Raw genomic sequence first — 24,235 nt, 5'->3', positions numbered from 1 at the left:
GAACACTCTAATTGTAACTTCTAATGATTTAGCTTTTATGTTAGTTTATATAGATTTTCTTACAAACAACTAGTTAGGCATTAGACAAGATCTTACATATATATATAGTAGATAGTGGCAATACATATATGCAGATGATTTCATACAAATGTACCTAGTTAAGACATTCTTAGACATGTTGTTAGACTATTGACAGCTATTGATATACCGGTAATACATTCTTAACATTCATGTACATCGAATTCATAATTATAACATTTGCATTCCTCAACAATGTTCCTATTACATGTATATCCGTGCCTTCCATTTGAGGATTCGTACCAGTTGCACTAAAGTGATACGGCACCGTCAAATGGAACGCATTTGGATTTTTCTATGATGGCGGGACCCATATGAAAGATACACTTCGAATATAAAAGCTACGTATTTTCAGTGTTAACAATGAAATGGATATAAAAATAATACCTAAATAGTTTCAGCACACATTGATATAAACGATCCATGTAATTGTATCGGATATAAATACACTCTGCCTTGTTTTCAACAAAGAAAACATTCCGGTGTTAAATGAAAAATCTCGGGTCCGCCATCTTGGATACAAGTGGTACGCTTCTGAAAACGAACCACTTGTACCGGTTCGTTTCGCCTGGTACAGCCTGTTCCATTACATATACAGCGGGTTCGTACCAGTTGTATCTGCGAATGGAACTGACAGTACGTGTATGTGTATAACAAATTATTTGTATAACAAAGTCATTCCGTTGGATCCAGATGTTCGTTATAGCAGCGTTTTGATGTAAATGTATACACTGCAGTTTAGTTTTGAATAGCTTTCCCCCATAAATTTACGTTTATTACAGTATCATTTTATAAACGTCAAGATTAAATGGAAATTCGATAAAGATGCACGAATAAAACAATATCAATACTATTGTATGTAAGAATTTTATTGACATTTTTTCACTAACACAAATAGCACATTATCTTAGTACAGGAGAACCTCTGATTTTTATATTGTCTTCTTTCTTCTGAATGGATATTTGATTATTATAGAACTGTAAAGATATGTGATCATTGAAGAGGAAATTCTTACCTTGCAGGATAGAGAACCAGCAACATTTTTTTGAAAAACAGAGTTTCTGTCTCCTCCACTTTTAATACTTGTACAGACATCAGTGGGACATTTCAAAGTTACAAACCTAGTATATATCCTTTCATGTTGAAAAAAACATAACATCATTTAATAGTCAACAATGTTTCAATTGAATGTCCCAGGCAACATACACTGATCATAAAGTCTCGGAATATTTCTGTCCCTAAGACAGTTTTATGTTATACCTTAAAGAGAGATTCTGATAAAATTGTCTTCATTCCTCAGTATCCTAGGTACATGTAGTTGTCCACTGCTCCACTCAGAGAAAGGTATCTCTGGTGTATAAACCTGAGGACCTGGTCGCTATCACCGAGAAATATGGAATACTGACTCTGAATTTCATGTCAGAATTTGAAGAGGCATTAATGCAATGTGTCTTTAATTCACTCCCCAGTGTCACAGTCCAATGTTTTAAAAAACATATCCCTGTGGTCCTGACCTAAAAATCTGGTCCAATAACACTGGTGGACGAGACACAAAACACTTCTATCTCAGGCAATGGATTTATGGAGACAACTGTATGAAGTGCAATTGGCTATACAGTATCTTTCTGTCTCGGGCAATGTCTAATGATTTTATGGAGACATTAGCATAAAGCACCATTGGTAGCACAGTATCTTTCTGTCTCAGACAATGTCTAATGATTTATGGAGACATGTACATAAAGCACCATTGGTAGCACAGCATCTTTCTGTCTCAGACAATGTCTAATGAAGTACAAAAGGAACCTTTGGTTATGTAGAATTGTACTAGATCCAATGCTATAACTTGTGTAGACATTTCAGTAGGGTGTCCCTGAGTTTTGTTCTGACTGCCTCCTCACCTTCACAGATGATGTGTGTTGAATCAGACTCGACCTGTATCAATGTATCGTCATTGGACTGAAATCAATCAAGAAAATAACTAGTTAAATCGTGTTAACTTGCGACATGATCCTGTTTATTTTGAATACTTATATAAGTCACAATGCTTCATTAAAGATGCTCCGTCGTCGACAGAGCATAAATGATATTCATTATTTGAACAATAATTGGTGTTCAATCATGTGTATATATGTCTAATTAACACAAACAATAATATATATATTTTTATTTTGCCTTTGGTGCATGCGCAATCAGTACTTTGTGCCATATATGATATAGTGCCACAGAATTTCTTCGGGATGCACTTAATTATTTTTCCTATTTTCAACTTGAAGTAAAATAAGAAGCTCAAACTTTTCCATGGTGGTAAGGGTGTAAAGTAAGTAATTTGTGTAACTGAAGAAAAATACTTAATCTTCGGCTCCTGTTTTTGATAGTGAAAAAACCCCATTTGTCGGCGATGGAGCATCTTTAAGCAAATAAAAATATCTGACTTCTTGCTAATTTCTTAATGTTGTTATTTTTATGATATATTTCTCACATATATCTTATGTACAGCAACTGTCAAACCTAATCATATGCAAGTTCTTGGGGAATAAAAAATACTTTCTACTTTCAATCAAAACAACCAGTTTTCATGTGCCTGGTATTTATATAATAGAAGAGAAAAAACAATGAATTCATATTGATGGGAAATATACTTCATTTCAAATTAAGCTGTACTTCAATAATCTGAGTCCAAATTAAGTGGGTTGTATTATTTTCACCAGACAAATAGACAACACTTAGTGAGATAGATGATTTGGATTGGTTAGTTCTATCAACAGCCAGGGTCATTTAAGGACGTGCCAGTTTTGTTGGTGGAGGAAAGCCAAATTACCCGGAGAAAAACCAGCGACCAGTGGTCAGTACCTTAGAAAGACTACAGACTTACCAGGTGTATAATTGATCCACTGTCTCCTATACTCTTCATCTTAGAAAGACTACAGACTTACCAGGTGTATAATTGATCCGCTGTCTCCTATACTCTCCACCTTAGAAAGACTACAGACTTACCAGGTATATAATTGATCCACTGTCTCCTATACTCTCCACCTTAGAAAGACTACAGACTTACCAGGTGTATAATTGATCCACTGTCTCCTATACTCTCCACCTTAGAAAGACTACAGACTTACCAGGTGTATAATTGATCCACTGTCTCCTATACTCTCCACCTTAGAAAGACTACAGACTTACCAGGTATATAATTGATCCACTGTCTCCTATACTCTCCACCATAGAAAGACTACAGACTTACCAGGTGTATAATTGATCCACTGTCTCCTATACTCTCCACCTTAGAAAGACTACAGACTTACCAGGTGTATAATTGATCCACTGTAACCTATACTCCACCTTAGAAAGACTACAGACTTACCAGGTGTATAATTGATCCACTGTCTCCTATACTCTCCACCTTAGAAAGACTACAGACTTACCAGGTGTATAATTGATCCACTGTCTCCTATACTCTCCACCTTAGAAAGACTACAGACTTACCAGGTGTATAATTGATCCACTGTCTCCTATACTCTCCACCTTAGAAAGACTACAGACTTACCAGGTGTATAATTGATCCACTGTCTCCTATACTCTCCACCTTAGAAAGACTACAGACTTACCAGGTGTATAATTGATCCACTGTCTCCTATACTCTCCACCTTAGAAAGACTACAGACTTACCAGGTGTATAATTGATCCACTGTCTCCTATACTCTCCACCTTAGAAAGACTACAGACTTACCAGGTGTATAATTGATCCACTGTCTCCTATACTCTCCACCTTAGAAAGACTACAGACTTACCAGGTGTATAATTGATCCACTGTCTCCTATACTCTCCACCTTAGAAAGACTACAGACTTACCAGGTGTATAATTGATCCACTGTCTCCTATACTCTCCACCTTAGAAAGACTACAGACTTACCAGGTGTATAATTGATCCACTGTCTCCTATACTCTCCACCTTAGAAAGACTACAGACTTACCAGGTGTATAATTGATCCACTGTCTCCTATACTCTCCACCTTAGAAAGACTACAGACTTACCAGGTGTATAATTGATCCACTGTCTCCTATACTCTCCACCTTAGAAAGAATACAGACTTACCAGGTGTATAATTGATCCACTGTCTCCTATACTCTCCACCTTAGAAAGACTACAGACTTACCAGGTGTATAATTGATCCGCTGTCTCCTATACTCTCCACCTTAGAAAGACTACAGACTTACCAGGTGTATAATTGATCCACTGTCTCCTATACTCTCCACCTTAGAAAGACTACAGACTTACCAGGTGTATAATTGATCCACTGTCTCCTATACTCTCCACCTTAGAAAGACTACAGACTTACCAGGTGTATAATTGATCCACTGTCTCCTATACTCTCCACCTTAGAAAGACTACAGACTTACCAGGTGTATAATTGATCCACTGTCTCCTATACTCTCCACCTTAGAAAGACTACAGACTTACCAGGTGTATAATTGATCCACTGTCTCCTATACTCTCCACCTTAGAAAGACTACAGACTTACCAGGTGTATAATTGATCCACTGTCTCCTATACTCTCCACCTTAGAAAGACTACAGACTTACCAGGTGTATAATTGATCCGCTGTCTCCTATACTCTCCACCTTAGAAAGACTACAGACTTACCAGGTGTATAATTGATCCGCTGTCTCCTATACTCTCCACCTTAGAAAGACTACAGACTTACCAGGTGTATAATTGATCCGCTGTCTCCTATACTCTCCACCTTAGAAAGACTACAGACTTACCAGGTGTATAATTGATCCACTGTCTCCTATACTCTCCACCTTAGAAAGACTACAGACTTACCAGGTGTATAATTGATCCACTGTCTCCTATACTCTCCACCTTAGAAAGACTACAGACTTACCAGGTGTATAATTGATCCACTGTCTCCTATACTCTCCACCTTAGAAAGACTACAGACTTACCAGGTGTATAATTGATCCACTGTCTCCTATACTCTCCACCTTAGAAAGACTACAGACTTACCAGGTGTATAATTGATCCACTGTCTCTATACTCTCCACCTTAGAAAGACTACAGACTTACCAGGTGTATAATTGATCCACTGTCTCCTATACTCTCCACCTTAGAAAGACTACAGACTTACCAGGTGTATAATTGATCCACTGTCTCCTATACTCTCCACCTTAGAAAGACTACAGACTTACCAGGTGTATAATTGATCCACTGTCTCCTATACTCTCCACCTTAGAAAGACTACAGACTTACCAGGTGTATAATTGATCCACTGTCTCCTATACTCTCCACCTTAGAAAGACTACAGACTTACCAGGTGTATAATTGATCCACTGTCTCCTATACTCTCCACCTTAGAAAGACTACAGACTTACCAGGTGTATAATTGATCCACTGTCTCCTATACTCTCCACCTTAGAAAGACTACAGACTTACCAGGTGTATAATTGATCCACTGTCTCCTATACTCTCCCTTAGAAAGACTACAGACTTACCAGGTGTATAATTGATCCACTGTCTCCTATACTCTCCACCTTAGAAAGACTACAGACTTACCAGGTGTATAATTGATCCACTGTCTCCTATACTCTCCACCTTAGAAAGACTACAGACTTACCAGGTGTATAATTGATCCACTGTCTCCTATACTCTCCACCTTAGAAAGACTACAGACTTACCAGGTGTATAATTGATCCACTGTCTCCTATACTCTCCACCTTAGAAAGACTACAGACTTACCAGGTGTATAATTGATCCACTGTCTCCTATACTCTCCACCTTAGAAAGACTACAGACTTACCAGGTGTATAGTAATAATGATCCACTGTCTGTCTCCTATACTCTCCACCTTAGAAAGACTACAGACTTACCAGGTGTATAATTGATCCACTGTCTCCTATACTCTCCACCTTAGAAAGACTACAGACTTACCAGGTGTATAATTGATCCACTGTCTCCTATACTCTCCACCTTAGAAAGACTACAGACTTACCAGGTGTATAATTGATCCACTGTCTCCTATACTCTCCACCTTAGAAAGACTACAGACTTACCAGGTGTATAATTGATCCACTGTCTCCTATACTCTCCACCTTAGAAAGACTACAGACTTACCAGGTGTATAATTGATCCACTGTCTCCTATACTCTCCACCTTAGAAAGACTACAGACTTACCAGGTGTATAATTGATCCACTGTCTCCTATACTCTCCACCTTAGAAAGACTACAGACTTACCAGGTGTATAATTGATCCACTGTCTCCTATACTCTCCACCTTAGAAAGACTACAGACTTACCAGGTGTATAATTGATCCACTGTCTCCTATACTCTCCACCTTAGAAAGACTACAGACTTACTTACCAGGTGTATAATTGATCCACTGTCTCCTATACTCTCCACCTTAGAAAAGACTACAGACTTACCAGGTGTATAATTGATCCACTGTCTCCTATACTCTCCACCTTAGAAAGACTACAGACTTACCAGGTGTATAATTGATCCACTGTCTCCTATACTCTCCACCTTAGAAAGACTACAGACTTACCAGGTGTATAATTGATCCACTGTCTCCTATACTCTCCACCATAGAAAGACTACAGACTTACCAGGTGTATAATTGATCCACTGTCTCCTATACTCTCCACCTTAGAAAGACTACAGACTTACCAGGTGTATAATTGATCCACTGTCTCCTATACTCTCCACCTAGAAAGATACAGACTTAGGTGTATAATTGATCCACTGTCTCCTATACTCTCCACCTTAGAAAGACTACAGACTTACCAGGTGTATAATTGATCCACTGTCTCCTATACTCTCCACCATACAAAGACTACAGACTTACCAGGTGTATAATTGATCCACTGTCTCCTATACTCTCCACCATAGAAAGACTACAGACTTACCAGGTGTATAATTGATCCACTGTCTCCTATACTCTCCACCATAGAAAGACTACAGACTTACCAGGTGTATAATTGATCCACTGTCTCCTATACTCTCCACCTTAGAACGAATACAGACTTACCAGGTGTATAATTGATCCACTGTCTCCTATACTCTCCACCTTAGAAAGACTACAGACTTACCAGGTGTATAATTGATCCACTGTCTCCTATACTCTCCACCTTGATGTCAGTAATTCCTTGCTGTTAAAAAAAATAAAAATGAAAAAATAACATTCAGATAGCTGAGAAACTGTCTACATTCAATACTGTAAACTTACTTATTTTCTTGTGCGATTAATTTCCCTGGGCGATAGGAAATAAAATCGCAGTGAATATGACGTTGGGCAGAAAAACAAGAAATTAATAAGTTTGTTTATAGTACAACATTCAAAGACATTCCTCATTGACATTAACATTTTGTTCAATTTACACTTATTAACTTTATTACATAAGTTTCAGAATCATTAGAGATATAAAGGTTACACAACGAGCAGCTATTGGATATTGAATTTATTTCACTCGAGTGAATTATTTTTTAAAAGTTACAAAAGACACGAGCTTTAGCGAGTGTCTTTTGTAACTTTTAAAAAATAATTCACGAGAGGGAAATTAATTCAATATCCAATAGTTGCGAGTGGTGTGACCTGTTTCTACCACAATGTTTTTCGTGACAATAGGCCCACGTTTTTTTTACTAGAGTTCCGTATGCAAATTAGGCGTAGTGATATAACCTGTATGATACAGAAACTAATTAATATGCAAAACATTCAATTTCGTAATTATTTTTTATTACTTAATAATTGATAGTACACAAATATTTCTATAAAATAATGATAATTAAATGTATTTGATATCCGAAACCCAGTCATTTCGTTCTCTTTAAATAATATTGACCGGGGACTATATGCGCGCAAATTTAACAGTTGTGTGGCCTCGGCATGTGACGTAATTTTCCCGCGCGGAATGTTCAACCCACTCTAGTCCGTGTCACTGTCGGAGTAAAGCACCCTTGGCCTTTGGCGTTTCCTACAAGTACACACGGACTTGTTTTTGATGTTTATTGTGAAAGATCCACCATTAATGGGTCCCGAAAACAATGACGGGAGCGTGTTTGGTAATGGTGGTCTGTTTGATACGCTTTGAAGTTGAACATCGCCGTTTGATGACACTAGTGATGATGGCCGGGGGCCGGATGATGGATTGTTTGCTGGCTGACCGATCTGCTCTGAGTGCGCGTTCGACAATGTTCTTGAGATCGTCCTATGTTGGTTTGAGTTTATTGTCGAATAATTGTTAATACTCTGGATGTTCTTGTGTCCGGAAATCTGAAAGGATAAAAAAATGCAAAAATATGCAAGTGATTCGTAAAAAAGTTACAGTAGCCCTACTGTACCGAAATATTTGTGATGGGATGTATTTTCTTAAATAAAGGTAAGTCTGCATTAAAAACACACATTTTGTTATTATTTAACGTACAAGAATATTTATTAATACCTGCATAATCTGATTGGGAGGCAACCCGTTATCATTCAACTTCTGTACAAGATACTTTCTTGCGCTATGGTTCGTGAGGCGCTTTCCATTTCCCCCTGTTTTGCTCGTCAAGCCTAAAACATTTTTATTGCAAATATTGAAAAATCCTGTATCACGGGTCATAATTCAGTAATCATTTAGTATTAAAGTGCAAATAACCAGGACAATCGACCTTGACCTGTTGTGTGAAATTTTGAAATGCAACATGACATCGTGTACTGTTTCAGTACACACTGTAATACATTGTATAGCCTGTGTACAATCTGAAAGGGGCGGGGCTTAGTTTTTGTTATTTTGTTGACAGCAGCTGTTTATTATAATGGAAGTTTAGGATGAATTCATAAAATAGTACCTGCATTTTCTGCCATTGTAGTCATGAATCTTCCCAGTTTATTTACGCCGACAGGCTGGCACTTAAACCACCTGCTAGATTTGTCCATATTTGTATTAGTGGCGATATAATAGGGGGCATCATCATGGCAGTATGTTGGCGGACGGCGAGATTGGTAGACCTTATAAGTGGCGACAGGGCAGCGTGATGGGGTTTTAGGGGTAGCCCAGGCGCGCGGGGGGGACGGCCCTTACATTCTTAGGATTTGATCCAGGCCTTGTTTTAGTTTGCCGTTCACGAAATTCAATGTACTCATTATTCTCTGAATCTTTACATAGCTTAATATCCCCCCAACACATATCCCTGTGTTCAGTAACACCTCGCATGCCAAAATGCACAGTATTTAGAAACCAAACTGTTCTTAACAAACTGTCAGGGTTGTGTGAACCAAGTTGACCTACGTCATACAATTTATCTATGTCTTTGTCTGAAACAGCATCAGCCCTCTTTTCTAAATTGCCCTTTCCCTCTCGTTTTAGCTTTTTTTGTTTAGATTTGATAACCTCCATTACCTTAGAAAACTCTACACTTGTTGTTAGTTGTTTGCCGTAATCTTTCGATTTCAAATACCGATCAATGCTACATGCCATGTTTCTAATGGTAGCAGGTTCATATTCCTTTCCATGATTGTTTCTAACATTCATAAAAAAGATACAAAGTAACTTGTTCAGCTGAACTGGCGGAATTGATTCTAATGGCCTGTTTTCCTTGAGAACACTCTGAAAAAAAATCTCGTACTTTTTTCATATCTAAATCAGTTTTTTTCTTAGTGTTTTTGTTCACCTCTGAAGCAATGAATCTGTCAACATCAAAATCTTCTAATGAATCTTTGTCTGACAAATATAGATCATGGGGCTTATCAACTGGGGGTGTTAATGTACTCTGAATGGTTTCCGATATCGTGACAGATCTAACGTTAGTTTGTGATATTGTAACGTCGCGACCCGGGCATGACGGTATGACGTCGAACCGATACCGGGCTTCAGTTGCTATTTTGCCTGAATCAAACTGAATTTCAAATCGGTCGAAACCATAATTAGTGTCTGCCTTTGAAATAGCCTTGATTACTCCCCTTTCCCCGTCACATAGCTTGACTCTGTCGCCAATATTGACCAAATCTTCGTCCATCGCAGCCATGATGTTGACGTTGAAAGCAGACGACGTAAACATTGATCACGTGGGGTAGAAAAAGTAGTACCGGTCAAAGGTCAATTTCTCCACCAATCAAAACGCCGGAAGGTTATATTCCACTAGTGGAATATCAATATATATAATCAACGGTGTGTACATATAACCAATGGCCTGAGAGTTGAATAAATCGACACATTGTGGTAGAAATAATTATAATTGACTCAGAGGTATTCATCTAATGTTAATAAGATTATCAGAATGTCATGCTTACCTTAGTTAGGGCGTCCACAAAAGACTGAATGTTGAGTTTTCCCCAAATGTAAGATTTTGGTCGGATCAAAGAACCATCTGCCCGTCTTTTTATGGATAAAGACTCCGAAGATAATGGCTGCGACGGAATAATTTGAAAACATCTATATGAAATGCCTTCATTTTTGCTATGACATACATTTATGTAGTCCAGGGGTAGATTTTAAAGATACTGATAGTAACCCATGGAGTATCGAGGATGAACTAAAACATCCATTTATTTGATATATGATTCAGAAGTAACAGCAAATTATCCTTGAACTTCAAATCCTCAATTTTTCCATGCGGTCATTTATTCTTCACCTTACAGATGATCACAGGATTGGGATTGCTGTATTTGTTCAAGCAAATTCTAGTCTTCTTAACTTGCACTCCAGTCTTCTTAACTTTAAATGTGGAAAACGAATGTATTCGACCCAATAAGTGCCAAAGACAATGAAAAATTGAAGAAATGAAAGTGTCTTTTATAGGAATAAATTAAAGCAAACATTTCACAAAATCATTGCAATGTGTACATAAGACATAAATCAATTTGAAAAAGAAATCAAGTAGAGAAACATACACAGTTTTCATAGTTTCAATCTGAAATTAAATCAATGTAAGTGAAATTGGGGCCTTAAAAATCGGGAGAGGCACATACATGTACAGGGATGCTAATAGGTCGAATACGGTATATATAAAATTTATGAGCCTAGTGCTATTTACTACAAATCTCACCTTCAACACGTATTTGTTGTCCTTGACAACGAGAGAGGCTGTAATCATACACAGACTTGTACCTGGCTTAACTTCAGACGGCTCCAGAGAGGCTGCAAGCTGGAATTCAATGTGAAATAAGGAAAGATCATAACTGGTCTGCAATCACTATTGGACAGATGGTAGATTCCTGTTTGGTTGTGTTACTTCACAAGCGATGCAGCCATGCCACCTAATGTCAACATTTAGAGTAACCAAAATGGACAGTAGCCATCGAAAGCTCTCGATTAGCTTACAATGTAATATTGTGGGTATATATAAGTATATGTATATACAAATTCATCGTTTAATGAAAGATCATAATATTGAGAATAACTAGAACTGTAAGCTGATTGCTGACTACTACACCGCACCCCACCCCCCGCTTCCTCTTATTAGAAGTGTCTGACTTGTAATTTACAAATTGTCTCGACAAATTTTTACCTTTGTATATCGACCTGGTTACCGTGACAACTAAAATTTTGACAAACGAAAACCTGAATGCCTATCCCCACATAACCCCAATCTATTCCATCAAGTTTCATTGAAATTGATCCAGTAGTTTAGGTGGAGTTGTTGGGACAAATTTTGAAACCTGTGTATAGTGACCTGGTTACCATGGCAAACAAATTTTGACAAATGGAAACCTGCATGCACATCTACACATGGTCCCTAACAATACTGCCAAGTTTCATTGAAAACAGTCAAATAGTTTAGGAGGAGTTGTCTGGACAAAAATTTTCTACGGACAGATCGACAGATGACAGACAGACAGACAGACAGACAAGCTGATTCCAATATACCCTAATTTTGTTACGGGGTGTGGGGGGGATGGGACAGGATTGGACATGATAGACATCGGTACGACACTTAATGGTATTGTGAACAAATAATCATTGACATAGAATAAAGCACTAACAGTAAAAAGTATCCCTTTTTAACATACCTCAGAGCTCAGTTCCACCGTCTCAAACTGACGTTTTATTGGTAGTGATACAATCTCTCCTCGCTTATAGGTCAATGGACCTGGTTCCTATAACAATGATTTCATCTTTTTTTTAATTATTCTTTGACCATAAATGACAGAAAACTAATACTCTTACAAATATTACTCATGTCAGTATAATAGGATTTGAGACTTCAAAAATAATATTAAACAGCAAAACCTTGAAGGTTTGTTATTTTAAATTTTAATCTTTAGTTAATAGCTGCATATTTTCCACCCAAAAAACAATTATGAATATAATTCACCAAACTATACTCAATTGCTATTTATTTTTTAATAACAGCTATTTTTTAAAGATTTGTTCACAACCAATGTTTTGTAGTTATCTGCCTTTGTAAGCTGGTATTGATTGTAATGTCATGTGTTTGCAGCGTAATGTCATACAAGAAAACGACGTAAATTACAGTCACCAAATAATGATGTCACAACGAATACCTGCAAGCGAAGTTATACTGTAATATGCAAAGACAGAATTCAAGAAATCGAGAGATTGAAGTAAAGCAACGGCCTCTGATTCATGATGATCTTTCTTCGTCTAAGGGGGAGAGAGCTGCACTTGCACTTCCTCCTAAGTTCGCTACATATAAACCTATCAAGGTAGATGATATGGAGACCGCAGCCGAACTTATGGGTACAAAGATAAAGTGGGAGCTCAGGTCACGAGATGAACGAAGAACGAATCATTTAGGGGGCAAAGACGGGGCATGGACCGTAGAATGGGAACAGGAACAACAGAGAAAAAGAGAGGTGTACAGTTCCGATGTCTTTCTCGAACAGGCGTGTTACAGACATGCCCACGTGTCGTCGGATTGTTCCTCCCAGACCCTTACCTCAGCAAAAGGCAGTTGTACTCAACAACTTGAAGATCGAGCTAAGGAATACCACGCAGGATTACATAAACAAAAAATGTGATAAAAATGGTAGACCTAGGAGCTCGAATCTGACTCAAGAAGAGCAGTCTGGGATAAAATCACTGAAGGATCGTGTCAAAAGTAAGGAGGTGGTAGTTATGCTGTCAGACAAAAGTGGGCGTATGACCATGAACAGTATGAGCAATTTCATTGAACTCATGCAGCCCCATCTCGATGATGATCCTACTATCAGCCATGAGGAACACGACAAACTCGAGAAGGAGATTGGAGCTCACGCTTTGCAATGGGGGAGGTTCCTCACAATGGGGGAAAGGTGGGATGACCCAGATGGTATTCAACACAGACATTGGGACAGGGTAAAACAGGCACTTCGCACTACAAATTGCATTGCACCGCCCTTGTATGGTTTACCGAAAGACCATAAAACCGCCAGTGAACGTGGTCATCCCCTAAGACCGGTATGCGGAGCTAACGAGAGCATCAATGGTCCTCTTTCAGACACTCTCTCTGAGATAATCTCAACGTTGGGAGACGTTGCCGACGACATCGGAGTCATCAGTCGATCCACAGAGGATGTACTTGAAGCGGTGACATCGTACAATAAAAACACGGCTCATGGTGCCAGAGAACCAGTAGCTCTATCAATGGATGTTGCCGCCATGTATCCGAGCCTCAATGCCTTCGCCGTTGCGAAGGAAGTGAGAGAGGAGTTCCTTCGATCTGACCTAGAGGTAGTTGTGGATTCCGTTGAACTTGGTCTTTATCTTGCGATCATTTATCAAAATAAACGCAAGGACCTAGCCGTGCTTGGCCTTGATGATAAGATACCCAAACGCAGGAGTCGTGGCAAAGACATCAAAATCACAACGGATGAAGTTACTTCAGCTAGGAGGAGGGGAGAAAGACCACCAGGCTCCGACAAGAGTCTATTTAGAGAACGTGAAAGTGTACCTAGGTCAGATGAGACACGTCTCATGTTCGCGTTGGCCTTGGAAGAGGGGATCAAAATAGTAATGAACCACCATACTTACACGTTTCAGGGAGACTTATACCACCAACAGAAAGGAGGTCCCATTGGTCTTAAATTATCTGGAGCGTTAGCCAAGATCCATATGATTTTCTGGTGCTGACAGTTCAGGCAGAAAATGGCAGCAGCCACGGTGTCAACCTTTCTTAACCACCAGGTATACGTACACAAAGTTTATGTGGATGACCAGAACCTTGTTGTGGAGGCGTTACCACCAGGTAGTAGGTTTGTTGAGAACAAGATCGTGATTGTGGATGAATTGGTGGAGAGGGATAGAATAAGACCAGTAGATGAGAGGACGGCGCAGATAATTAAAGAGGTTGCCAACTCAGTATGCCCCTATACAAGAATGGAGGTTGACTATCCATCGGCCCATGATTCTGGATGGATGCCGTTGCTGGACATTCAGGTCCAAATTCGCGACGCGGATGGGTCTGTGGACTGGAAGTTCTACAAGAAAGAGGTTTCCAGCTCACAATTCATCCTCAATCGCAGTGCACTCCCTGTGTCCGTGAAACGCCAATCCCTAATTCAGGACGGCATACGCCGATTGCGTAACACCAGACCATCTTTGGTACCAGAACTGCGCCAAGAGCTTATGGAGGATCTTGCAGAGATGATGCTGATCTCAGGATACCCAGAGTCTTTTAGGGCCAATGTAATCATTGCTGCCCTCAGAGGCTATGCCAATCAGGTATCCGCGAGCGAGCGTGGTGATACGCCACTATATCGGCATAGATCTTGGAAGGAGAATGAGCGCAGGTCTAGGAAGAACGTGAAAAAGGCTTCGTGGTTTCGACCAGCTGACACCGTAATTTTCGTACCATCAACTCCTGGTGCAGAACTTGCCAGACGTGTACGAGGGGTGACAGCGGTACAGGGGCCCAGACTTGACGTGAATATCAGGGTGGTTGAAACTGGTGGGCAGACGATCAAGCAGCAACTTGTTCCTACCGACACAAAATTTGGTGATGAGTGTCAACGAGGAGAGTGTGTGTTGTGTCAGAGCAACCCTGGTTCTGGTGGTGGGTCATTACATTTCCGGTCCGGTGCGCTGTACAAAGCCACATGCAAAATCTGTGCCAAGCACAACACAGTGGCCGAGTACATTGGTGAAACCGGCCGAAATGCCTATACCCGGTTCCAGGAACACAGGCGCCAAGTAGAGAGTGGTAATCTCTCTAATGCTCTGGCAAAGCACTTGCTCGAAGAACACCCAGGAGACGAAGGTGACATTAGAAACTTCAAGTGTGAAGTCCTCAAGACCTTCTCCAAGCCACTCGAACGACAAGTTTCAGAGGCGGTCGCTATACACGGATCAGTTGCTGACAAGCTCCTCAATTCTAAGTCAGAATGGGAGCAACCTGCCGTAGAGAGATTGGTGGTCACTAGGGAACCACGACTGTGAATAGCAATATGTGATAGGAAATCTGATTAAAATACAGATCTTTATGACCACTCCGGTGATTAGAGGATCTGACAGCGTCCCATGGGGGGGTCATGTCATGTTCAGGTGACCTTTATACCACGTGTACTCACGACCACGTGTAGGTTCTGCACCTTGCTGCATCAAGTATAAACAACATTTCGCCCCAGTATACATATACGGTAAGCTATGTTGTTCTCTTGGGGCGAGATGACCTTAGGTGTGAAAGTTTTGGGGGCAGCAATTTGACTGGTCTTTATCAAGGATCACGTGGACGTGGCCCCTAGTGGGATTTTCTCTGATCCTTTTTATCAAACGTAATGATAATGGGAATCTGTGTTTTATTTTATTAGATTTGATGTAATAGGCACTATGTCTACAGAATAGTGTGAGGTACGAGTTGTCTCAAAACAATAACATACCCTTAGTCGATTGTCAAACTTTTCTTTCGATTGCCACCTCGAAAAGCTGGTATGTCTGACGTTTCGACCGTGCATGTGATTGCATATAATATCCCCTTTTCATACGTCAGTGTTATGTTTATGGCTACACAAGTCTATCTGATAAAGTATCTTGCGGTTATAACCATCGTTTAAACACTGGGGTTGATTAAGTGCACATAGCATGTTGGGTCGAAATAACCCGCCGTATACATCAAACGGGCCGAGACATTTCGTACCTGCACACAATAGATGTAAACAAACATGTAGACGAACACGTTGTGTTAGTGTTATTTCGGACTGAAGAAGGCCCTATAGTGGCTGAATATATATTCCATAGAAATGATTTTGATTTTACTTTGAATTTATTTTGGCCTTTTATTTCGGATTATTAATATACTAGCTTTATACCGTTTTTTCCTCATCAAGAAATCTTGAATTCCGTCTTTGCATATTACAGAGTTACCTCCCTCTCAGGAAGGTATCGATTGTGACGTCATTATTTTGTAAGCAAAATGCATGCCGTTTTCTCTTAGACACTATATTCACAAAAATAACGAAGATTTTCTTAATTCTATAATAGACTTGCATATATTTATATAATGATAAGCTTTGTGCGATGAAGCATGAACATTATAATAGGATACATTCTTTCCCATTTGATTACAACTCTGTGCGATGAAGCATGGACACTAGAAGATGTGTACTAACCCATTCGATAACAAACTCTGTGCGGTGAGGCATGGAGACCGGAGGATGTGTGTAACTCTCGGCGACCACCAGGTGGGCGGGTTTAAGATCCTTGATAAGTTTGTTAGCCTGGCCAAAGTTAAGACTGGTGTCTATGGGACAATAACATACCTGGAATATTTAATACAAAGTGCATCATTCTAATAAATTTATGATTTATTTTCTTGTTTTTATTAGCAGGAACACAATTCAAAAATACAAAATTTTAGTGTAAAATCAATGAAATGCTTAAGACCAATTTAAAACAAAACCCATATTATTATACTTGCATAAAAGAACTTGTAATAATTACACTTACAAGCCCATCATTATGTAGATGGTCTTAAGTTAAAACTTATATACTGTATAACATTAATTATTTGTGGATATTTTCTGTTATGGTTTGGAGATTTTAAATCATTTTGTGGATAAAAATATTCATCATTAGCCACCAGAACAATGCTAGATCCATCATTGTTTTAACATATTTTTGATTTCATAGCAACCATAAAAACTACAAAAATTTCTAACCAATGAAAATTTCATGTTAAACAATAATCAACAATGTAAACGTACTCTCATTTGCATTGGCTGGTAAGGAGCCAAAGCATCTAGGTAAGGAAAGTCAGGCTCTGTGAAAAAATGAAAATATAAAATCAGTATTTTGAAAAACCTTTATATTCAAAATTGCATCTTTTATCAGCAATTGTTGTCATCAAATTGATATGATACCTTTTATAATTTGTGAAAACACATGACTGTCATATTCTGCCATCAGTATTTTGCATTCTGCCATCCCCATAACCGTATATGATATGATTGTCTCATTTCAAGAACAAGACGTAGTGTTTGGTTTGGTTAGTATAACATCCTATTAACAGCCAGGATAATTTAAGGACATGATAGGTTTATATGGTGGAGGAAAGCTGGAGTACCCTGAGAAAAACCACTGACTAGCAGTCAATAGCTGGCAAATGCCCCACATTGGATTCAAACTCACAACCCAAGATGTGAGGTAGTTTTGCTGTTCCTTACCTGTAAATATGATGGTGTTCCCAGAAGATTTGCCCCACATTTCTATGAAATGGACGACGTCTCCCATCCTCAGTGAAGGGTGACCAGTAAATACAATACAGGGGGTCTTAAAGTCTGTGTTCAAACCATCTGTAAAGTTAAACAAGCAGTGGAATTACCAGTAATAATATCAAATAGTATCAATATTCTAACAGGCCTCTGATGAAAGATTAAATTTTCTATTCTGTAGGTAATAAAAGATTGCAAATCAACTTTAAATTATTATCAAAGATAAGGTCATGAGCAGAGGTCAAAAAATTTGTCACAATCTAGAGTTTTATTTTTCAAAATCTTTCATTGTTGACTTCAATTGATGAATTTCAATCTGTTAATTAGCTCACTAAATAACGATTAAAGTATTACAACACTCATAAACCATCTATTGGCAAAGAAAGCAAAAAGTAACCCTTCCTACATTTCTCACATTTTTGTCAGATGAAAGATCTTCTTGGCACCGACATAGATGAAAGGTAATTTTATTCTTTACTTTCAATATATCTTAACATCGAAATTTTAAATCAAAATAATTAATTTTTCTTTGTTTCTGGCTTTCTGATTGGCCTATTCATTTTTTGCATTCAACAATGAAAAAAAATCCGGGAATGGTGCGGAAATCCGATGTTAACGTGACGTCACAATAGAAACTTTTACGTTGTGTATTTATTTGGCAAAAATAATTCCTTGGAAAATCAATGGAATCGTACATGTAAACGTATTTCATTTTTTAAAGTAGCCTGGAAAATTAATTATATTTAATTTCATAATTGAATTTTGTTGGCAAACTTTTGTGAGAATCCGCTATGCGGATTCACACAGTTTGCAAACAAAATTTCTTTCACACTCCGATAAAATTAAAAAATAGTGACCTCAATGCTTAAATGAAAAATCTGAGAATTGATCACTTACCGTGTATGTTATTATAATGCTTCAATCTACCTAATGTCACCAACTGAAATGTAAACAAAATATCATGGGGTTTTACTTGTAATTGAAATTGTTTAAAAACTTTGATGCAAGGAATTTTCTTATAAAACTGTTTTTATATAACAGATATAGGTTCTCTTGTCAATAGCTGTTGTTTATGATGTGTCTGCCGGAGTAAGAATGTCACATATTTTTTTTATTCAAAACGCTTTTATGATTCCACAACACATACCTATTTGATTCTCATATTCCCCAGGAAACAAATCAATACAAACAGGGCCCATTTAATCTATATATACACTGCCCTCCAAAAGTTCTGTTACTGACAATTCATCGCTAAGAAAACTCATGAAAATGTTATGATTTACAGAAGATAAATAAGTTGATTTATAATTTATACTGATGCATGTATTAACAAGGTTTACATATTTCTATATTTTATGTATATTTAAAAATATCTAAAGCTTTTGGAGGGCAGTGTAAATATTTGTGTTGTAAATTCCATTATTACTGGCAAAGTTTTAAACATACCTTTCCATTAAAACAAATCACAACAAACATGGTACAGTTAATCTATATATGTTTGTGTAAATACCATTGCTATAGACAAAGTTTTAAATGTACCTCTGCGTGTGGGAAGGGAGGTTCAGGTAGATAGACCCGTGACTGCTTCACTGTAGATAACCTGTAAAGACATGTTCTATTATTGAACCAACAGTGTGCCGAATCAAGAAGGATGACAGCGTGTATTATCATTCTAATTAATGGTTTTTTAATGTGTTTTCCATCTGACTAACAGTATTAGATTGTTTTTTGATATCATAAAAGCAATCATTCCTACATTCAAACAATCAGGTATTTACACAGTCATGCTGTATGAGTATGGGCATCCATCAATCTGATCAAAATTAGACTTGTAATTCCGCTCCACTACGATACTCTACGTTATGCTCCAATACAAGATCTAACAGAGCTCCGTTCAGGGTCACCTCAGATTGGGGCATCCACACATTTTCAAACTAAGGTGAAAGCAACTCTTGTTTTCTAAAACAGCATGTTGGTCAAAAAGGTGTCAACACTCATAATTTTTCAAAGATGTGGGCTTCCACACATTTCCAAACTAAGAGTAATTCTTTTGTTTCCCAAAACTTCTCTTTGTTCGAAAAGGTGTGAACGCTCACAACTCTTCAAACATATCTGTCTCCACACATTTCTAAATAAGGAGAAAGTAACTCTTGTTGCCTTGACAAAACATTACTTGTTTCCCAAAACCATTATTTGTCAAATAGATGTGGACAGTCAGAACTTTTCAAACATGTATGTGGGCCTCCATACATTTCTATACTAAGGAGGAAGTAACTCTTGTTTACCAAAACAGAATTTTGTTCAAAAAGGTGTGGACACTAACAATTTTTCAAACATGTGGGCCTCCATACATTTCTAATCTAAGGGGGAAATTACTATCGTTTTCCAAAGCAGCTATTTGAACGAGTATAATCAATAGACACAATTTTAACATTTTGTTTATATTTGAAATACTCCCCACATTACAAAGATGATTGATGAACACAATTTTAACGTTTTGTTTACATTTGAAATACTCCCCACATTACAAAGATGATTGATGAACACAATTTTAACGTTTTGTTTACATTTGAAATACTCCCCACATCACAAAGATGATTGATGAACATAATTTTAACGTTTTGTTTACATTTAAAATACTCCCCACATCACAAAGATGATTGATGAACAAAATTTTACAGAATTGTGATGATATACTCACCACTCTGCAAAGATGTTAGAAAAGGCGAGTACGCTGTCTGATACCGGAGACAGGAAGTACATGGGAATTGTACTCAGACCACACGTGTCAAGATGTCCACTCAGACACTCAAACAGATCGTAGGTGATACCCGAAGGATAACATGGAACAAGGACGTTACCACCATTCTTTAGTGTTACAGCTGAAACAATAGAAATTTACACACATGTAAAAAATAAGCCCAAGAGATTTCTTTAATTAACATTAAAGTTTGATTAGGTTTGATAAAACTTTGATTTGTTTGATAAAATTTTGATTTGTTTGATAAAACTTTGATTTGTTTGATAAAACTTTGATTAGGTTTGATAAAACTTTGATTTGTTTGATAAAACTTTGATTTGTTTGATGTCTTATTAAACAGCATCAAGGTTATATGCAAACATGACTGGTTAAGGTGGTGGAGAAAAGCCTGAGTAATGGGAGCAAAACCATCGACCAGTGACTAGCAACTGCCAAACATGGGATTCAAACTCATGACCAAGAGGTGGAGCGCATGAGGTAATATGTTGGGACATCTTAAACACAGGTCACTGCGAGCCCATGTTTTAAAAGTTATCTAAACATGACATGCATCATAGTGGGACAAGATGGGACTGTGGACACAGACATGGATGACACATGACTGGATGGGGGAATGGGACGGGACGGTAATGGGGCAACGGACATTATACGCTCCCTCTATTTCATGGAGGGGACATGATAATAATTCTATCAAAGTATTATCAATGAAGATTTACTGTAGTTACAGAGTAGTACCTGCATTAACACAGAATTCACCGATCATAGCGTCCGGGTTGACTGTAGGCGTCTGTGTCAGGCATCCCAGAATAAGAAGGTCACTGTTTCTCAAGGGCGCTTGGTCCACCGGCTTTCAAATAGCAAAATAGCTAATAATTAGCATATCACAATCTCTACGGTAGCCAGAGTTGTCTTACCCTACACTTACATTAAACTTCAGTCTACAAATGGCACACAGAAAATTCAGATCCTATTTGGGACATAGAATAAATTATTCCATAATATCTTAAAATCAGTTTCCTTCTGTTTACTTATAAATGACTGCTTGTTACGACAGAATGTAATTTGGTCATTCAATGGGACTATATCAAGTACCACATGACACCTGATAATGTTTGTGTGGGACTATTGTTTCTATTGGTGATGGAATGACACTAAAAGATAATATCCTGTGTTTACATTATTTCACCGGGAAGATCACAAATATTACACTCCATCACCACTGGAGATACTCCTCCCGCTCAAAAGTTATCGGGTATCATGTGGCTCATGGATTAGTCCCATTAAATTATGTAACTTCAACACATATGGAATACCTATATCATGTGTGCATTACAAAATTTTAAACTGAATTTTTAAGTTCTGGTGGAACCAGTTTTCAATCTGGTATTTTATTAACAATTTCAGTTGATTTTTTTAACTTAAACATACACTGTTACATCCTTCTATGATCATTAATACTGAACATCACCTCCGTCACAATACCAGAGAGTGAACAGTTTTACCTTTGGGTGTGTAGTCAGAGTAGAAGTTCCAGCCACATAGCAGATCTAAGGACAAACAAAACACACATAAAATTAAACACATCTCCTTGACAACCTTTCATTTAAATAATTTACAACCGTATTTCATTCATGAGAACCAACATCTCCATATTTAGTGCCGTCTATCCGTTTGTTGCTTCTTATGTGTCCAAGTCCCAGCAGCTGAGTTGTCTATCTGATCAAATCCATATATTCATCATACTTTAAGTTATTTGTAATTTGCTAAAGAGAATCGGAAAATTGTCAATAAGACATCATGACAATAACATGTTCAGAAAGATAATGTTAGCCAATCAAATTTCACTTTTATTACCAAATTTTTAAAGTGATGATGGTTTACGAAAAATTCATTAAACATGCATGAAGATCATTTGCAGAACTTTGCATAATTAATTAAATGGTTTCTGTGTAGTATTCAACTAGAAGCCTTACCTTTTCATATTCAGAGCTAATGACCCAGTTACAGCTACCGATGCTGTACCCAGAACTACAGGCTAGGACGGTCAGGGAGCCGTAAATGTCCTGTAAAACAGACACCTTCATCTATATTTTTGAATTACAGAGGCATTAAACTTCACTTATATTGTTTAGTGTCAATTAAGGATTATGATCATTGAGGAAAAGCTTATGGAAGATGAAGCAAATGTCAGTCTGGACCAAAATAATTATCTATCATGGCCTGGTTGAGAGGGTGCCTTAGCCTTATGATAGGATAGCACTCTCGCCTTTGGAATGGGCACTACATTGTTCTCCCAAATCAATACATCAGTCTATTTTATTTCAATAATGTTCATCATTTGGATTTCCAACAGCAGTATGAAAATATTTCAAGAGACACACAGTGAAATATAACCCCCATTTCCAAATTACATTTTCAAGTAATTACAAGAAAGCCACAACATATCAAAGGTCACATTTTTATGTTTCTTCAAACGTGATCCAATCTCGTAAACATTGAAAACAAGCAAACAGTCTTCAACAGAATTCAAATCGTTTACTTTTCCTTCATATATAGTGACATCTTTGTCAGACACAACATTATAATAATGTAATGCAATAGTGACATCACAGTTAGGTTCACATTCAATAACATATGATATGGCTGAAAATAGGACGATAAACCAAACCAGTTGTGTATATTTTGTATCACATGGCAGGGAAATAAAAAACTGTATATATTGTATTTCCCTGGGGCGCGTGCCCCCATCATGACTGCGCCCATTTCTCACACAAGTCATCTCCCCTTCCAATAGTACAACAATGACAGATGTAGCGTAAAACGATATTTACCCCCAGAGTAGCGAATTGCGAACTATCGGTATAATAAACAACAAAATGTCCCTAATGGCAGTGTGCTATGAAGTTTATTTACCCTTAGATGTAATATTTCCCTCGGGCATGCCCTCTGGTAATATAACATCTTCGGGTAAATAAACCTCCATATCGTACTGCCACCGGGGCCATAAATGTGTATAGTCTACTTACCCGTCTCTCATTGTAGCCCACCACCTGGACTCTGGCCAGACTGGAGTTCACATCATGTCTTGTGTAACATTTCTTCCACATACGAGGCCGTACGGTGTCTTTAAGCAGGGGAGGTAACAATCTGAAAAGGCATAAAAAATAATCATAAAATATATTCAACGTTATCATAATAGGAATGTCACTAGACTATGCTTTGTTCCTATGATAAATCAAAAGTACAGTTAAAGATGCTCCACCGCTGACAAAGCATAAATGATACCCATCACTTGAACAATTACTGATGTCATTTTTTAATATTTTTATCTTGAAGTCAAATAAGAAGCTCAAACTTTTCAATGATGGTAATGTAAAGTAGGTCACTTATGTTACTGAAGAAAAATACTGATTCATCTGCTCCTGTTTTTGATAGAGCGTAAATATCATTTGTCGGTGGTGGAGCATCTTTCAAACTTGTCAAAGCCGACAATTGTATAATCCAGATCCCAGCGTATTCTGTTGAAGATTGAATTTATTCGACATTATTACAGTGTCAGTTGTCTAAACATTGACTGGTATAGCCAGGTTTCCAGATTATTCAAGTTGTCATTCATTACTATTCTGTATTTGCATATTACAGAGTTATCTGCCCTTGCAGGTAGGTATTGATTGTGACTTCATGTGTTTTCGAGTGTAACGTCATACTTTTTCGGAGAAAACGGCGTGAATTGTGCTCACAAAATAATGACATAACAATCGATACCTACC

The 24,235-nt window shown here is 37.9% G+C and overlaps 2 protein-coding genes across 4 annotated transcripts in view; both read right to left on the bottom strand.

The window, feature by feature from the left end:
* Positions 1–926: 926 nt before the first annotated feature.
* The window catches only part of LOC138310721 (integrator complex subunit 9-like), a 30,143-nt gene continuing 6,834 nt past the window's right edge, over positions 927–24,235 (bottom strand). For 2 of the 3 annotated variants that reach the window (XM_069252059.1, XM_069252061.1), the window contains exons 7-21: positions 23,492–23,612; positions 22,439–22,528; positions 21,968–22,012; positions 21,201–21,312; positions 20,406–20,586; positions 19,244–19,304; positions 18,602–18,644; positions 17,657–17,785; positions 17,198–17,253; positions 16,604–16,753; positions 12,068–12,154; positions 11,104–11,202; positions 10,349–10,465; positions 7,164–7,223; positions 927–2,034 (exon numbers count right to left, since the gene is read on the bottom strand). In XM_069252059.1, coding sequence (XP_069108160.1) covers positions 1,915–2,034; positions 7,164–7,223; positions 10,349–10,465; positions 11,104–11,202; positions 12,068–12,154; positions 16,604–16,753; positions 17,198–17,253; positions 17,657–17,785; positions 18,602–18,644; positions 19,244–19,304; positions 20,406–20,586; positions 21,201–21,312; positions 21,968–22,012; positions 22,439–22,528; positions 23,492–23,612 — 1,471 coding nt within the window. In that variant the 3' untranslated portion in view covers positions 927–1,914. Of the gene's footprint in view, positions 2,035–3,011; positions 3,051–7,163; positions 7,224–10,348; positions 10,466–11,103; positions 11,203–12,067; positions 12,155–16,603; positions 16,754–17,197; positions 17,254–17,656; positions 17,786–18,601; positions 18,645–19,243; positions 19,305–20,405; positions 20,587–21,200; positions 21,313–21,967; positions 22,013–22,438; positions 22,529–23,491; positions 23,613–24,235 lie in introns of all 3 variants that reach the window. The other variant, XM_069252060.1, reaches the window with a different exon arrangement.
* On the bottom strand, positions 7,896–10,312 carry LOC138310727 (uncharacterized). The gene is made up of 3 exons (XM_069252067.1): positions 8,908–10,312; positions 8,517–8,629; positions 7,896–8,347 (listed from the first exon to the last, which is right to left on the bottom strand). Exons 1-3 carry the CDS (start codon positions 8,993–8,995, stop codon positions 8,000–8,002), a joined length of 549 nt encoding a protein of 182 aa, XP_069108168.1. The 5' UTR covers positions 8,996–10,312; the 3' UTR covers positions 7,896–7,999.

The sequence above is a fragment of the Argopecten irradians genome, chromosome 16 (genome assembly GCF_041381155.1).
Source record: "Argopecten irradians isolate NY chromosome 16, Ai_NY, whole genome shotgun sequence".
Classification (NCBI taxonomy): domain Eukaryota; kingdom Metazoa; phylum Mollusca; class Bivalvia; order Pectinida; family Pectinidae; genus Argopecten; species Argopecten irradians.
The sequence above is the reverse complement of the archived record's forward strand: the minus strand, read 5'-3'. Positions and strand labels throughout refer to the sequence as shown.